The sequence below is a fragment of the Anas platyrhynchos genome, chromosome 30 (assembly GCF_047663525.1).
Source record: "Anas platyrhynchos isolate ZD024472 breed Pekin duck chromosome 30, IASCAAS_PekinDuck_T2T, whole genome shotgun sequence".
Lineage (NCBI taxonomy): Eukaryota > Metazoa > Chordata > Aves > Anseriformes > Anatidae > Anas > Anas platyrhynchos.
The window spans coordinates 6,359,634-6,375,345 of NC_092616.1; the positions used below are offsets into that span (position 1 = coordinate 6,359,634).

General features: G+C 55.6%; 2 protein-coding genes and 1 long non-coding RNA gene across 3 annotated transcripts; 2 read left to right on the plus strand and 1 right to left on the minus strand.

Annotated features, from left to right (window-relative positions):
* The first annotated feature begins 107 nt into the window (after positions 1-107).
* On the plus strand, positions 108-13,097 carry LOC139999867 (uncharacterized). The gene is made up of 8 exons (XM_072029495.1): positions 108-247; positions 1,160-1,230; positions 3,795-3,903; positions 5,437-5,648; positions 6,684-6,893; positions 6,945-8,334; positions 10,411-10,496; positions 12,897-13,097. The coding sequence occupies exons 2-8, from the start codon at positions 1,162-1,164 to the stop codon at positions 13,005-13,007; spliced, it is 2,187 nt and encodes a 728-aa protein (XP_071885596.1). The 5' UTR covers positions 108-247; positions 1,160-1,161; the 3' UTR covers positions 13,008-13,097.
* Positions 2,588-3,457, plus strand: LOC139999897 (uncharacterized; the record flags this gene model as incomplete). Its single annotated transcript, XM_072029547.1, is given in 3 exon segments — positions 2,588-2,983; positions 2,986-3,042; positions 3,045-3,457. Coding segments are annotated over 3 exon segments (816 nt in total), but the record flags the coding sequence as incomplete, so codon positions are not given.
* A 92-nt stretch (positions 13,098-13,189) lies between the features above and the next one.
* Positions 13,190-15,439, minus strand: LOC139999900 (uncharacterized). The gene is made up of 3 exons (XR_011805309.1): positions 15,289-15,439; positions 14,505-14,611; positions 13,190-13,456 (listed from the first exon to the last, which is right to left on the minus strand). It is a non-coding gene; the product is annotated as an uncharacterized lncRNA (long non-coding RNA).
* Between the last annotated feature and the right edge of the window lie 273 nt (positions 15,440-15,712).

Genomic DNA, 15,712 nt, shown 5'->3' on the forward strand with positions numbered 1-15,712 from the left:
TGGGGGGGGGAGGGGGGATTTTTGGGGCGATTTCGGCGTTTTTGAGGGGTTTGGGGGGGGTCTCAGGGGGAGGGGGCGGGGCTAAAAATTCGGGACGCGGCGCCTTTAAGAGCTGCCAGCACCGCGACGCCGTTCCGGGAGGCACTTCCGCCCGGAGTTGGCGTCACTTCCGCCCTCTCTCAGCGGAAACCGGAAGTCGGCCCCGGGTTCACTTCCGGGTCGCTGCGGAGAGCGGCGGCGGCGCCGGGTGAGCGGCCCCGGCCCCCGGGGCTCATTTGCATATGCAAATTAGGGGCCTGGGGGGTTAAATAGCGTCCCGGGGGGGCTAATTAAGGTCTGAATGGGGTTAATTAGAGTCGGGAGGGGGTTAATTAGCGCCGCGGGGGGTTAATTGGGGTCCTGAGGGGGTTAATTAGGGCCTGGGGGGGGTTAATTAGGGCAGGGGGGGTTAATTAGGGGCCGGGGGGGGGTAATTAGGGCTTGCAGGGGGGTAATTAGGGGGTTGGGGGGTTAATTAGCGGCTTTGGGGGTGTTAAGGGGGGGCTGTGGGGGTTAATTGGGGTCTAGGGGGGTTAATTAGGGTCAAGGGGGGGTTAATTAGGGTCAAGGGGGGTTAATTAAGGCTCAGGGGGGTTAATTAGGGCTTCAAACGGGGCTAATTAGTGTCAAGGGGGGCTAATTAGGGATCAAGGGGGTTAATTAGGGATCAAAGGTGTTAATTGGGGGTCAAGGGGGGGTTAATTAGGGTCAAGGGGGGGCTAATTAGGGTCTGGGGGGGTTAATTAGGGTCTAGGGGGGGCTAATTAGGGTCTGGGGGGGCTAATTAGGGCTTGGGGGGCACTAATTAAGGGTTTGGGGGGGCTAATTAGGGTCTGGGGGGGCTAATTAGGGTCCGGGGGGGATAATTAGGGTCTGGGGGGGCTCCTTGGGCTCTCCAGGGTGTTAATTAGCACCTGTGTGGGTTAATTAGGGCTTGGGGGGGCACTAATTAAGGGTTTGGGGGGGTCATTAGGGTCTGGGGGGGGATAATTAGGGTCTGGGGGGGACTAATTAGGGACTGGGGAGGCTAATTAGGGGCTGTGGTGCTTAAAGGGGTTAATTAGGGGTTAATTAGGGGGGTAATTAGCGTTAATTAGCGCTAATTAGGGACTAATTGCAGCCATGTCCAAGCGCAAAGTCACCTTCGAGGACCTGGAGGACGAGGACGAGCCGGGGCCCCCCCGCAAGAGGGTGAGGGGGGGGCGCTATGGGGCAGGGGGGGCTGTGGGGCAGCTATGGGGCGGATATGGGGCAGATTTGGGGTGCTATGGGGCGCTATGGGGTGGATTTGGGGTCTATGGGGCGGGTGTGGGGCGCTATGGGGCGGATTTGGGGGTCTATGGGGCAGATTTGGGGGGCTATGGGGTGGGTGTGGGGCAGATTTGGGGCGCTATGGGGTGGATATGGGGGGCTGTGGGGCGTATTTGGGGTCTATGGGGCAGATTTGGGGTGCTGTGGGGCGGGTGTGGGGCAGGTGTGGGGCAGATTTGGGATCTATGGGGTGGATTTGGGGGGCTATGGGGTGCTATGGGGCGGATATGGGGTCTATGGGGCAGGTGTGGGGCGGATTTGGGGCAGATTTGGGGCGCTATGGGGTGGTTATAGGGGGCTATGGGGCAGTTGTGGGGCGCTATGGGGCGGATTTGGGGGGCTATGGGGTGGATATGGGGCACTATGGGGCAGATATGGGGTCTATGGGGCGGCTATGGGGCGGATTTGGGGCGCTATGGGGCGGGTGTGGGGGACTATGGGGCAGATTTGGGGTCTATGGGGCAGGTGTGGGGCAGATTTGGGGCAGATTTGGGGCGCTATGGGGTGGTTATAGGGGGCTATGGGGCAGTTGTGGGGTGCTATGGGGCGGATTTGGGGCGCTATGGGGTGGATATGGGGGGCTGTGGGGCAGATTTGGGGCGCTATGGGGCAGATATAGGGGGCTGTGGGGTGGATTTGGGGGGCTATGGGGTGGTTATAGGGGGCTATGGGGCAGTTGTGGGGTGCTATGGGGCGGATTTGGGGGGCTATGGGGTGGATATGGGGCGCTATGGGGCAGATTTGGGGTCTATGGGGTGGATTTGGGGGGCTATGGGGTGGTTATAGGGGGCTATGGGGCAGATATAGGGGGCTATGGGGTGGATTTGGGGGGTTATGGGGCAGCTGTGGGGCAGATTTTGGGCGCTATGGGACGGCTATGGGGTGCTATGGGGCAGCTATGGGGTGCTATGGGGCGGATTTGGGGGCTGTGGGGCGGGTGTGGGGCGGATTTGGGGGCGCTATGGGGTGGATTTGGGGTCTATGGGGTGGATTTGGGGCGCTGTGAGGTGTCTGTGGGGCGCTGTGGGTCACTGTGGGGTGTTATGGGGTCTGTGGGTCTCTATGGGGTCTGAGGGGTCTCTATGGGGTGTGTGGGGCACTATGGGATCTATGGGGTCTCTATGGGTTCTATGGGGTCTGTGGGGGTCTCTATGGGGTCTGTGGGTTTTTATGGGGTCTCTATGGGATCTATGGGGTCTGTGGGGTTTCTATGGGGTCTATGGGGCCTATGGGGCACTATGGGGTCTGTGGGTCTCAGGGGGTCTCTATGGGGTTTGTGGGGTCTCTATGGGGTCTCTATGTGGTCTCTATGGGGTCTATGGGGCACTATGGGGTCTGTGGGTTTTTATGGGGTCTCTATGGGGTCTCTATGGGGTCTCTATGGGGTCTATGGGGTCTCTATGGGTCTCTATGGGGTCTATGGGGCACTATGGGGTCTGTAGGGTCCCTATGGGGTCTGTGGGTCTCTATGGGGTCTCTATGGGATCTATGGGGTCTATGGGGCACTATGGGGTCTGTGGGGGTCTCTATGGGTTCTATGGGGTCTATGGGGTTTTTATGGGGTCTGTGGGTTTTTATGGGGTCTGTGGGTTTTTATGGGTTCTCTATGGGGTCTGTGGGATCTATGGGGTCTCTATGGGGTCTGTGGGGTCTCTGTGGGTCTCTGTGGGGTCTCTATGGGTCTCTATGGGGTCTATGGGTTCTATGGGTCTCTATGGGGCCTATGGGGCACTATGGGGTCTGTGGGGTCTCAGGGGGTCTCTATGGGGTCTGTGGGGTCTCTATGGGGCACTATGGGGTCTGTGGGTTTTTATGGGGTCTCTATGGGATCTATGGGGTCTGTGGGGTCTCCATGGGGTCTATGGGGTCTATGGGGCACTATGGGGTGTGTGGGGTCTCTGTGGGTCCCTATGGGGTCTGTGGGTCTCTATGGGGTCTCTATGGGATCTATGGGGTCTGTGGGGTTTCTATGGGGTCTATGGGGCACTATGGGGTCTCTATGGGGTCTATGGGGCCTATGGGGCACTATGGGGTCTGTGGGTCTCAGGGGGTCTCTTATGGGGTCTATGGGGTCTCTGTGGGTCCCTATGGGGTCTGTGGGTTTTTATGGGGGGTCTGTGGGGTCTGTGGGGTCTGGGGGTCTCTTATGGGGTCTGTGGGGTCTCTATGGGTCTCTATGGGGTCTATGGGGCACTATGGGGTCTGTGGGGGTCTCTATGGGGTCTGTGGGTCTCTATGGGGTCTCTATGGGGTCTGTGGGGTCTGTGGGTCTCTATGGGGTCTGTGGGTCTCTATGGGGTCTCTATGGGGTCTGTGGGTCTCAGGGGGTCTCTTATGGGGTCTGTGGGGTCTCTGTGGGTCCCTATGGGGTCTGTGGGTCTCTATGGGGTCTGTGGGTCTCTATGGGGTCTGTGGGGTCTCTATGGGGTCGCTGTGGGGCGCAGGAGGCGCTGGGCGGCCCCGGGAGCCGCTTTTCGGGGAAGCCGTCCCTGGACAGCGACGAGGACGACGACGACGACGACGGGGGGGAGCTGGCCCCACAGCAGCTGCACGGTGCGGGGTGTGGGGCCGGGGGGTTATGGGGTCAGGGGGGGGGTTATGGGGTCACAGGGGGGGTTATGGGGTGATATGGGGTGTTATAGGGTCCTATAGGGTGTTATAGGGTGGCTATGGGGCACTATGGGGGGCTATGGGGTGATATGGGGTGGCTATGGGGTCATATGGGGGGCTATGGGGTGTTATAGGATGGCTATGGGGCACTATGGGGTGGATGTGGGGCAGCTATGGGGTGGCTATGGGGTGATATGGGGGGGCTATGGGGGGCTATGGGGTGGCTATGGGGTGATATGGGGTCATAGGGGGGTTATGGGGTCGGGTGGGGGTTATGGGGTCATGGGGGGGGTTATGGGGGGATATGGGGGCGATATGGGGTGATGTGGGGCGTTATGGGGTGGTTTTTATGATGTTTTTTTTGTTTTTTTTTGTTTTGTTTTTTTGTTTTCTTTTTTTTCTTGTTTTTTTTTTTTTTTCCCGTTTTTTTTTGTTTTGTTCTTGTTTTGTTTGTTTGGTTCTGATTTTTTTTCTGTTTTTTCCTTTTTTCTTTTTTTCTTTCTTTTTTCTTTTTTTTTTCCTTTTTTGTTTCTGTTTTTGTTTTGTTTTCTGTTTTCCTTCTTTTTTTTCCCTTTTTTCTACTTTTCCTTTTTTTCTTTTTTCTTTTTTTCATTTTTATTTTCTTTTTTTTCCTTTTTTTTCTTCCTCTTTCTTCTTTTTCCTTCTTTTTGTTTTTCCTTTTCCCCCTTTTCCCCTTTTTCCTTTTTTTCCTATTTTTCCTTTTTTCCCTTTTTTCCTTCTATTTTCATTTTGTTCCCTTTTTTCCTTTTTTTTCCTTTTTCTTTTCTTTTTCCTTTTCTTCTTTTTTTCCTTTTTTTTTCTTTTTTCTTTTTTTCATTTTTCCTTTTTTCTTTTTTTCCTTTTTTTCCCCTTTTTTCTTTTTTTCCTTTTTTTTCCTTTTTCCTTTTTTTTCCTTTTCTTCTTTTCCCCTTTTTCCCCTTTTTCCTCTTTTCCCCCTTTTTCCCCTTTTTTTTCCTTTTTCCTTTTTTTCCTTTGTTTTCCTTTTCTTCCTTTTTCCCTTTTTTCCTTTTATTTTCATTTTTTCCCTTTTTTTTTCTTTTTTTTTTCCTTTTTCCTTTTTTCCCTTTTTTTCCTATTTTTCCCTTTTTCTCTTTTATTTTCATTTTTTCCGTTTTTCCCCTTTTTCCTTTTTTTTCCTTTTTTCCCTTTTTTCTTTTTTTTTCTTTTTTTTTCTTTTTTTTCCTATTTATCCCTATTTTTCCTTTTCTTTCCTTTTTTTCCTATTTTTTTGTTTTTTTCCCTTTTTTCCTTTTTTTTTCCTTTTTCTTTTTTTTCCCTTTTTTCCTTTTATTTTCATTTTTTCCCTTTTTTCCTTTTTTCCTTTTTTTTCTTTTTCTGTTTTTTTTTCTTTTTTCTTTTTTTTCCTTTTTTTTCTGTTTTCTTTTTTTCTTTTTTCCTTTTTTCTTTTTTTCCTTTTTTTTTATTTTTTTCCCTTTTTCCCCCTTTCCCCCCCAGCCCTCTCCGCGCTGGGTCCCTATGATGCAGCCGCTGATGATGAAGATGATGAAGATGAGGCTGAATCCGGGTGGGGGGACGCCGGGGGGGGCCCCCCCCTGACCCCGTTCCACGTGCGGGAGGAGCTGAGCGACGGCGCCTTCGACCGGCACGGCCACTACCGGCCCCGCCCCGCGCCCCCCCCGGACCCATGGCTCGACTCCATCGGCACGGTCAGGGGGGGGTTATGGGGTCACGGGGGGGGGGTTATAGGGTCGGGGGGGGTCATAGGGAATTGGGGGATTTGGGGGGAAATGGGGGGAATGGGGTTATGGGGTCGGGGGGGGTTATAGGGTCATGGGGGGGTTATGGGGTCAAAGGGGTAATGGGGGGATTTGGGGGGAAATGGGGGGAATTGGGTTATAGGATCAGGGGGGGTTTATAGGGTCGGGGGGGTTATAGGGGAATTGGGGGGGGTTATGGGGTCACGGGGGGTCATAGGGTCAGGGGGGGTCATAGGGTCAAAGGGGTAATGGGGGATTTGGGGGAATTGGGGGGAATTGGGTTATAGGGTCAGGGGGGGTTATGGGGTCATGGGGGGGTTATAGGGTCATGGGGGGGTTATGGGGTCGGGGGGGTCATAGGGTCAAAGGGGTAATGGGGGATTTGGGGGGAAATGGGGGGAATTGGGTTATAGGGTCAGGGGGGGTTATAGGGCAATTGGGGGGGTTATGGGGTCATGGGGGGGTCATAGGGTCGGGGGGGGCTTATAGGGTCAGGGGGGGGTCATAGGGTCAAAGGGGTAATGGGGGATTTGGGGGAAAATGGGGGGAATGGGGTTATAGGGTCAGGGGGGGTTATGGGGTCAGGGGGGGTTATGGGGTCACAGGGAGGTTATGGGGGCAGGGGGGGGCTTAATTACGGGGTTAATTAGAGGGTAATGGGGTTAATTGGGGGGTTAATGGGGGTAATGAGGTTACCTGGGGGGTTAATTGGGGGGGTAATGGGGGGGGTACTGGGGTTAATTAGCATGGGGGGGTCAACAGGGGTCATAGAGGATTAAATTAATTAATGAAGGCAATTCATTAAGGCAATTAACACCGCTAATTACCCCCCCATGGATTAATTAGGGGGTAATGGGGTTAATTGGGGGGGTTAATGGGGGGGGGGTACCGGGGTTAATTAGCATGGGGGGGGTCAACAGGGGTCATAGAGGATTAAATCAATTAATGAAGGCAATTAATTAATTAACACCCCCCCCCTTGCAGATGCAGATCCGGCCCCGCCCCCCCCGCCCCCCCTCGCCCCCCGCCCCCCCCCCGCCCCCCCTGGGGGTGCTGCTGGGGGGGGTCCTGGGGCTGCTGCGCCCCGGGGAGACCGTGGGGGGGGCCCTGCGGCGCCTGGGGGGGGCGAGGAAGAGGAGGAGGGGGGCGGGAGGAAGGCCCCGGGGAGGGGGGGGGAGAGGAGGAAGGCTGGGGGGGGGGGGAGGAAGAGGAGGAGGGAGGGGGGGGGATGAAGAGGAGGAGGAGAGGGGGGGAGGAGGAGGAGGAGGGGGAGGGGGGGGAGGAAGGCTGGGGGGGGGAGGAGGAGGAGGAGGTGAGGCCGAAGAGGAGGAGGAGGAGAGGAAGCGAGGAGGAAGAGGAGGAGGAAGAGGAGGAAGAGGAGGAGGAGGAAGGCTGGGGGGTGAGGCTGAAGAAGAAGAGGAGGAGGAGGAGAGGAAGAGAGGAGGAGGAGGAGGAAGAGGAGGAGGTGAGGCTGAAGAGGAGGAAGAGGAGAGGCAGCGAGGAAGAGGAGGAGGAGGAGGAGGAAGGCTGGGAGGTGGCGAGGCCGAAGAACAGGAGGAAGAGGAGGTGAGGAAGCAAGGAGGAAGAGGAGGAGGAAGAGGAGGAGGTTCTGAGGCCGAAGAAGAGGAGGAGAGGAGGAGGGAGGAAGGAGGAAGAGGAGGAGGAGGAGGAAGGCTTGGGGGTGAGGCCGAAGAACAGGAGGAGGAGGAGGTGAGGAGGAAGAAAGGAGGAAGAGGAGGAGGTGAGGCCGAAGAAGAGGAGAGGCAGCGAGGAAGAGGAGAAGGGGGAGGAAGAGGAGGAGGAGGAGGAAAGCTGGGGGGTGAGGCCGAAGAACAGGAGGAGGAGGAGAAGAGGAGGAAGAAAGGAGGAAGAGGAGGAGGAGGAGGTGCTGAGGCCGAAGACGAGGATGATGATGATGAGGCTGAGGCCGAAGGCACAAAATTAAGAAAACCGGGAGGAAGAGGAGGCCAAAAAGGAGGAAGAGGAGGAGGGGGAGGAAGAGGAGGAGGAGGAGGAAGGCTGGGGGGTGAGGCCGAAGACGATGATGATGATGAGGAGGAGGAGGAGGAGGAGGAGGCCGAGGCCGAAGGCACAAAATTAAGAAAAACAGGAGGAAAAGGAAGCCAAAAAGGAGGAAGAAGAGGAGGAGGAGGAGGAAGAGGAGGAGGAGGAGGAGGTGCTGAGGCCGAAGATGACGATGATGATGATGATGATGGTGATGAGGCCAAAGTCAAAAAAATATGGAAACCGGGAGGAAGAGGAGGCCAAAAAGGAGGAAGAGGAGGAGGGGGAGGAAGAAGAGGAAGAGGAGGAGGAAGCCGTGAGGCCGAAGATGAGGAGGAAGATGAGGAGGAGGAGGAGGGCGAGGCCGAAGGCTCCCTGGAGCGCCTGGTGGAGCTGGCGGACGCGCTGCTGGGCCGGGGGCTGCTGGGGGTCTACCAGGAGAGCAGGGAGAGGCTCAGGCTCCGCCTCCAGGCCCTCCGTGATGACGTCACCGATGACGTCACTGATGACGTCACCGATGACGTCATCGGCGGCGGTGGTGAGGTCACTGATGACGTCATTGGTATTGGCGATGATGTCATCGGTGATGGGATCGGAGGAGGAGGAGGAGAGGAAGAGGAGGAGGAGGAAGGTGGGTGAGGGGGGTTTGGGGGGGATTTGGGGGATTTTGGGGGGTTTTGGGGGGGATTTAGGGAAATTTGGGTTTTCTAGGGGGGAAATTGGGGGATTTGGGAGAAATTGTGGGATTTGGGGGTGTTGGGAGGGATTTGGGGGGAATTGAGGGGAATTGGGGAGATTGGGGGGATTTGGGGGGATTTGGGGGGAAATTGGGGGATTTGGGGGATTTGGGGGGGATTTGGGGGAAAAAAGGGGGATTTGGGGCAAAAAATGGGGGGTTTGGGGAAATTTGGGGGTAAAATGGGGGGAGTTTGGGGGGGATTTGGGGTGGTTTGGGGGAGATTTGGGGGAATTGGGGGATTTGGGGTGGTTTGGGGGGAATTTGGGGATTTTGGGGGGGATTTTGGGGGGATTTGGGGGAAATTGGGGGATTTTGGGGGGGATTTGGGGGTTTTTGGAGAAATTGTGGGATTTGGTGGTGTTGGGAGGGATTTGGGGGGAATTGAGGGGAATTGGGGAGTTTGGGGGGGATTTGGGGAAATTTGGGGGGAATTGGGGGAAATTGGGGGATTTGGGGGGGGGTTGGGGGGAATTGGGGGATTTGGGGCAAAAAATGGGGGGTTTGGGGAAATTTGGGGGTAAAACGGGGGAGATTTAAGGGTTTTGGGGGGCATTTGGGGGGAATTTGTTTTTTTGACAGGACTTTGGGGAATTGGGGGTAATTTGGGGCTTTTGGGCACATTTCAGAGTTTTGGGGTGGTTTGGGGGGGATTTGGGGTTTTTGACAGGGATTTGGGGGAAACTGGGGGATTTCGGGGGGGATTAGGGGGAAATTCGGGGAATTGGGAGGATTTGGGGGAAATTGAGGGATTTGGGAGAAATTGGGGGGATTTGGGGGGAAATTGGGGGAATTTGGGGCAAAAAATGGGGGGTTTGGGGAAATTTGGGGGTAAAATGGGAGTTTTGGGGGGTATTTGGGGTGGTTTGGGGGAGATTTGGGGGATTTGGGGGGAAATTGGGGGAATTTGGGGCAAAAAATGGGGGGTTTGGGGAAATTTGGGGATAAAACGGGGGGAGTTTTGGGGGGATTTGGGGTGGTTTGGGGGAGATTTGGGGGAATTGGGGATTTGGGGGGAAATTGGGGGATTTGGGGTGGTTTGGTGGGAATTTGGGGGTTATTGAGGGGTTTGGGGGAAATTGGGGGATTTGGGGGGGAATTGGGGGATTTGGGGGGTTTTGGAGAAATTGCGGGATTTCGGACAGATTTGGAGGGAATTTGGGGATTTGGGGGGAATTTGGGGGTCTTGGGATGCATTTGGGGGGAATTTGTTTTTTTGGGGGGGGAATTTGGGGGAAATTGGGGAATTTCGGGAGGATTTGCGGGGAACTTGGGGGAATTTGGGGGGGTTTGGGGGGAATTTGGTGGAAATTGGGAGGATTTGGGGAAAATTGGGGGATTTGGGGGGGATTTGGGGGGAAATGGGGGGATTTGGGTAGAATTTGGGGGGGACTTGGGGATTTTGGGGAGATTTTGGGGTTTTGGGGGGGGATTTGGGTTTTTGGGAGGACTTGGGAATTTTGCATTTTGGGGATTTGGGGGTTTTGGGGGGAAATTGGGGGTTTGGGGGCAAAAATGGGGGGGTTGGGGGGAAAATGGGGGGAGTTGGGGGGGATTTGGGGGTCTCTTGGGGACATTTTGGGGTTTTTGGGGAGATTTGGGGGATTTGGGGGGATTTGGAGGATTTGGGGGTGCTTGGGTTGGGTTTTGGGTGCTTTCGTTGGGTTTTGGGTGGTTTTCTTGACTTTTTTTTCCTTTTTTCCCCATTTTATCGCCGGGTTTGGGTTTTTCTTGACCATTTTTATGGTTTTTTTGCCACTTTTGGGTTTTTCACCATTTCCCTTCATTTTTCACCATTTTCATTTTCCCTTTCTTTCCTTCCCCACCCACGCCTACTTTTGCGTCATTTTTTGTTGCTTTTTGGGTCATTTTGGGGCGGTTTTGTGCCGTTTTCCGTCGACATTCTTCCGTGTTTTTTTTCGCGGCCGTTTTGGGGTGATTTGGGGTGATTTTGGGTGTTTTTGGCCGCAGCGGAGCCGCCCGAGGTGCTGTGGGAGTACAAATGGGAGGAAGGCAGCGCCCAGCTCTACGGGCCCTTCAGCAGCGCCCAGATGCAGGTGGGGGCCGAATTTGGGTCGAAAACGTCAAAATTTGGGTCGGGGACGTCAAAAAATGTCAAAAACGTCAAAAATTGGGTTGGGGAACGTCAAAAATGGGGTTGGGGAATGTTAAAAATGGGGTCGGGATCATTAAAAGTTGAGTCGAGGATGTTAAAAATTGGGTTGGGGACCCAAAAGTTGGGTGGGGGCCCCAAATTTGGGTCAAAAACGTCAAAAATTGGGTCAAAAACGTCAAAAATTGGGTCGGGGACGTCAAAAATTGGGTTGGGGAATGTTAAAAATTGGGTCAAGAATGTTAAAAATGGGGTCGGGGACGTTAAAAGTTGGGTGGAAGATGTCAAAAGTTGGGTTGGGGACCCAAAAGTTGGGTGGGGGCCCCAAAATTGGGTCAAAAATGTCAAAATTTGGGTCAGGGACGTCAAAAATTGGGTCGGGGACGTTAAAAAATGTCAAAAACGTCAAAAATTGGGTTGGGAACGTCAAAAATGGGGTTGGAGAATGTTAAAAATTGGGTCAGGATCGTTAAAAGTTGGGTTGGGGACCAAAAGTTGGGTGGGGGCTCCGGAATTGGGTCAAAAACGTCAAAAATTGGGTCAGGGACGTTAAAAATTGGGCCAGGAACGTCAAAAATTGGGTCGGGATCATCAAAAAGTGGGTTGGGGACATCAAAAATTGGGTCAGGATTGTTAGAAGTTGGGTGGAGGATGTCAAAAGTTGGGTGGGGGCCCCAAATTTGGGTCAAAAATGTCAAAATTTGGGTCGGGGATGTTAAAAATCGGGTCAGAAACGTTAAAAATTGGGTTGGGGACCCAAAAGTTGGGGTGGGATTGTTAAAAATTGGGTGGAAGATGTCAAAAGTTGGGTTGGTGACCCAAAAGTTGGGCGGGGGCCCCAAAATTGGGTCAAAAATGTCAAAAATTGGGTCGAAAACGTCAAAAATTGGGTCGGGAACGTTAAAAATTGGGTTGGGGACCCAAAAGTTGGGTGGGAAATGTTAAAAATTGGGTCGGGATCATTAAAATTTGGGTCGAGGATGTTAAAAATTGGGTTGGAGACCCAAAAGTTGGGTGGGGGCACTGGAATTGGGTCGAAAACGTCAAAATTTGGGTCGGGGATGTTAAAAAATGTCAAAAACGTCAAAAATTGGGTTGGGAACGTCAAAAATGGGGTTGGGGAATGTTAAAAATGGGGTCGGGATCGTTAAAAGTTGGGTTGGGGACCCAAAAGTTGGGTGGGGGCCCCAAATTTGGGTCAAAAATGTCAAAAATTGGGTCAAAAACATCAAAAATTGGGTCAGGAACGTTAAAAATTGGGTTGGGAACGTCAAAAATGGGGTTGGGGACCCAAAAGTTGGGGCGGGATTGTTAAAAATTGGGTGGAAGATGTCAAAAGTTGGGTTGGTGACCCAAAAGTTGGGCGGGGGCCCCAAAATTGGGTCAAAAATGTGAAAAATTGGGTCAAACATGCCAAAAATAAGGTCGAAAATGGCAAATTTGGGTCGAGGATGTCTAAAATTGGGTTGAGGATGGCAAAATTTGGGGTCAAGATGCCGAAAATTGGGTGAAGGGTGGCAAAAATTGGGTCAAAGGCGCTAAAAGTTGGGTCAAGGAGAAGAAATTTGGGTCAAGGATGTCAAAAATTGGGTCAAAACACCACAAATTGGGTCGAGGATGCCAAAAATTGGGTCAAAACGCCACAAATTGGGTCGAGGATGCCAGAAATTGGGTCAAAACACCACAAATTGGGTCAAGAATGCCAAAAATTGGGTCAAAACCGCCACAAATTGGGTCAAGAATGCCACAAATTGGGTCAAAACCGCCACAAATTGGGTCGAGGAAGCCAGAAATTGGGTCAAAACACCTCAAATTGGGTCGAGAATGCCAAAAATTGGGTCAGAACTGCTACAAATTGTGTCAAAACACCACAAATTGGGTCAAGAATGCCAAAAATTGGGTCAGAACCACTACAAATTGGGTCAAAACCGCCACAAATTGGGTCAAAACCGCCACAAATTGGGTCGAGGATGCCAGAAATTGGGTCAAAACACCACAAATTGGGTCAAGAATGCCAAAAATTGGGTCAGAACCGCCACAAATTGGGTCGAGGATGCCAAAAATTGGGTCAGAACGCCACAAATTGGGTCAAAACCGCCACAAATTGGGTCAAGAATGCCAAAAATTGGGTCAGAACCGCTACAAATTGGGTCAAAACCGCCACAAATTGGGTCAAAACCGCCACAAATTGGGTCGAGGATGCCAGAAATTGTGTCAAAACACCTCAAATTGGGTCGAGAATGCCAAAAATTGGGTCAGAACCGCCACAAATTGGGTCAAAACCGCCACAAATTGGGTTGGGGCCCAATTTTGGGGTGCTCACCCCCCCCTTTTCCTCCCGCAGGCCTGGGTGGATCAGGGCTATTTTGGGGGGGGGGTCCTGTGCCGCCGCGCCCGCAGCCCCCCCGGCCCCTTCTACAGCTCCGCCCGCATCGACTTCACCCTCTACACGTGACCCCGGCCCCAAAATCCCCGGAAATGGCCCCAAAAACGAAGCGGGGCCCCCCCAACCCCCCCAGGGGGGGGCATTAAACCTGCGTCCCGACGCTGTTTTCCGAGTGGTTTTTTGGGGGAAAAAGGGAGGATTTTGGGGCACGACGAGGGGGCGCGGGGGTGGTGTAAGAACAGCCTCACGCGTTTCTCTTTAGAAATCCGAATTTTAGTTAATTTTGGGGCGAAAAACGAGGTTTTGAGGGGTTGGGGGAGGCAAACGGGGAAGGGATGGGGGGGGAATTGGGGGGGCGTTCAGTGGGGCGGGGGGGCCCCAAACCCCCCTTCTCCTGCCCCATGGGGCTGGGGGGGGGGCTCCCGGCCCCACAAGTTGTGGGGCAGCCCCATAGCGACGTGGGGGGGGGGCAGCTCAGGGTCTCAGGGCGCCGTCGCGGGCATCGGGGTACGGGGGGCCTGGGGGGGGGGGGAAAGGGAGATGTGGGGCAGCCCCACAAGTGGCTCAGCCCCACAAGTGGCTCAGCTGCCCCACAAGTGCCCGGTTCTGCCCCACAAGTGCTTGGTTCTGCCCCATAGCCCTCCTCCTGCCCCATAAGTGTCCCCCCCAGTGCCCCACAGCCCCCCCAAATCTGCCCCACAAGTGCCCCAAGCCCCCCGCCTGCCCCACAACCCCTCCTCCTGCCCCACAGCCTGCCCCACATCTGGTCCTCCTGCCCCATATCTGCCCCACATCACCCCACACCTTCCCCCTTTCCAGCCCCACACCTTCTCCTCTTTCTGCCCCACACCACCCCACACCTTCCCCTTTTCGTGCCCTACACCCTGCCCCACACCGTGCCCCACAGCTACCCCACACCCAGCCCCACACCATCCCCTCCTCCTGCCCCACACCGTGCCCCACATCACCCCACACCTTCCCCTTTTTGTGCCCCACACCTTGCCTTCCTCCAGCCCCACATCCCCCCACACCTTCCCCTCCTCCTGCCCCACATCCAGCCCCACATCACGTCCTCCTCCTGCCCCACATCACCCCACATCCTGCCCCACACCTTGCCCTCCTCCTGCCCCCCACCCAGCCCCACACCGTACCTCACAACTACCCCAAACCCTGCCCCACATCACCCCACACCTGCCCCACATCCAGCCCCACACCCAGCCCCACACCTTACCCCTTTCCCGCCCCACATCACCTCCTCCTTCTGCCCCACATCACCCCACACCCTGCCCCACATCTTACCGTTTTCGTGCCCCACATCACCCCACACCTTCCCCCTTTCCAGCCCCACACCAGCCCCACACCCTACCCCACATCCAGCCCCACATCACCCCACACCTGTCCCACACCTTCCCCTTCTCCTGCCCCACACCCAGCCCCACACCCTGCCCCACATCCAGCCCCACACCTTCCCCCTTTCCAGCCCCACACCTCGCCCTCCTCCTGCCCCACACCCAGCCCCATATGTGGCCCTCCTCCTGCCCCACAGCGTGCCCCACACCCCCCCACCTGCGGGCAGCCCGTTGCGGCCGTAGCCGTGGTCGTGGTGGAAGCCGAGGGCCCGGAGCCGGGCGGCCGCCAGCGCCTCGGGGAGGGGCTGCTTGGGGGGAGGGGCCCTGGGGGGGCTCCCAGTATGAACTGGGGGCCTCCCAGTGCTCCCAGTAATCCCTGGGGCCCTCCCAGTAACCCCTGGGGTCATCCCAGTGTCCCAATGGGGCCTTCCCAGTGCTCCCAGTAACCCCTGGAACCCTCCCAGTAACCCCTGGGGTCCTCCCAGTGCTCCCAGTATCCCCTACCCCCCTCCCAGTCCTCCCAGTATCGTCAGGGATCCTCCCAGTACCCTCTAGGGTTGTCCCAGTGTCCTAGTGGGGCCCTCCCAGTCCTCCCAGTAACACCTGGGGTCTTCCCAGTATCCCTTGGAGTCCTCCCAGTGTCCCAGTAAGGCCCTCCCAGTCCTCCCAGTATCCCAATGGGCTCCTCCCAGTGCTCCCAGTAACCCCTGGAACCCTCCCAGTATCCCCTGGGGTCCTCCCAGTATCCTCCAGTCCCTCCCACCCCCTCCCATCACCCCCCTGGGCCCCTCCCAGTGCCTCCCAGTCCCCACAGTTTGCCCCCCAACCCCCTCCCAGTCCCCTCCCAGTCCCTCCCAGTCCCCTCCCAGTCCCCCCCACTCCCCCCCCACCCCCTCCCACTCCCCCCCCACCCCCTCCCAGTCCCCCCCCACCCCCTCCCAGTCCCCCCCCAGTCCCTCCCAGTCCCCTCCCAGTCCCTCCCAGTGCTCCCAGTCCCTCACCCCTCGCTCCCCTCCTGCCGCCGTTTGGCCGCGCTCATCCTGGGGCCGAGAGGAGGCCTCGGGTCCTCCACGTTCCCACAACCCCCCGCGGGGTCCTCCCCCTTCCCACAATGCCCCCCGGTTCCCCCCCGCTCACTCCTGCGCATGCGCGCGGGGCGGTGCCGTACGGAACAGGGCGGGCTCCAGGAGGGCACGGGGCATGCGCAGTGCGCTCGGGGGTCCGTACAGCAAGCAGAGCGCATGCGCAGCGCGGTCTGTGTCCTTATAAGGGAGTGGAGCATGCGCAGTGCGCACAGTGTCCGTACAACCGGAGGGTGCGCATGCGCAGTGCGTTCTGAGTCCCTATAGGGAGTTGGAGCATGCGCAGTGCGCACAGTGTCCGTACAGCAGGAGGGGCGCATGCGCGGTGCATTCTGTGTCCTTA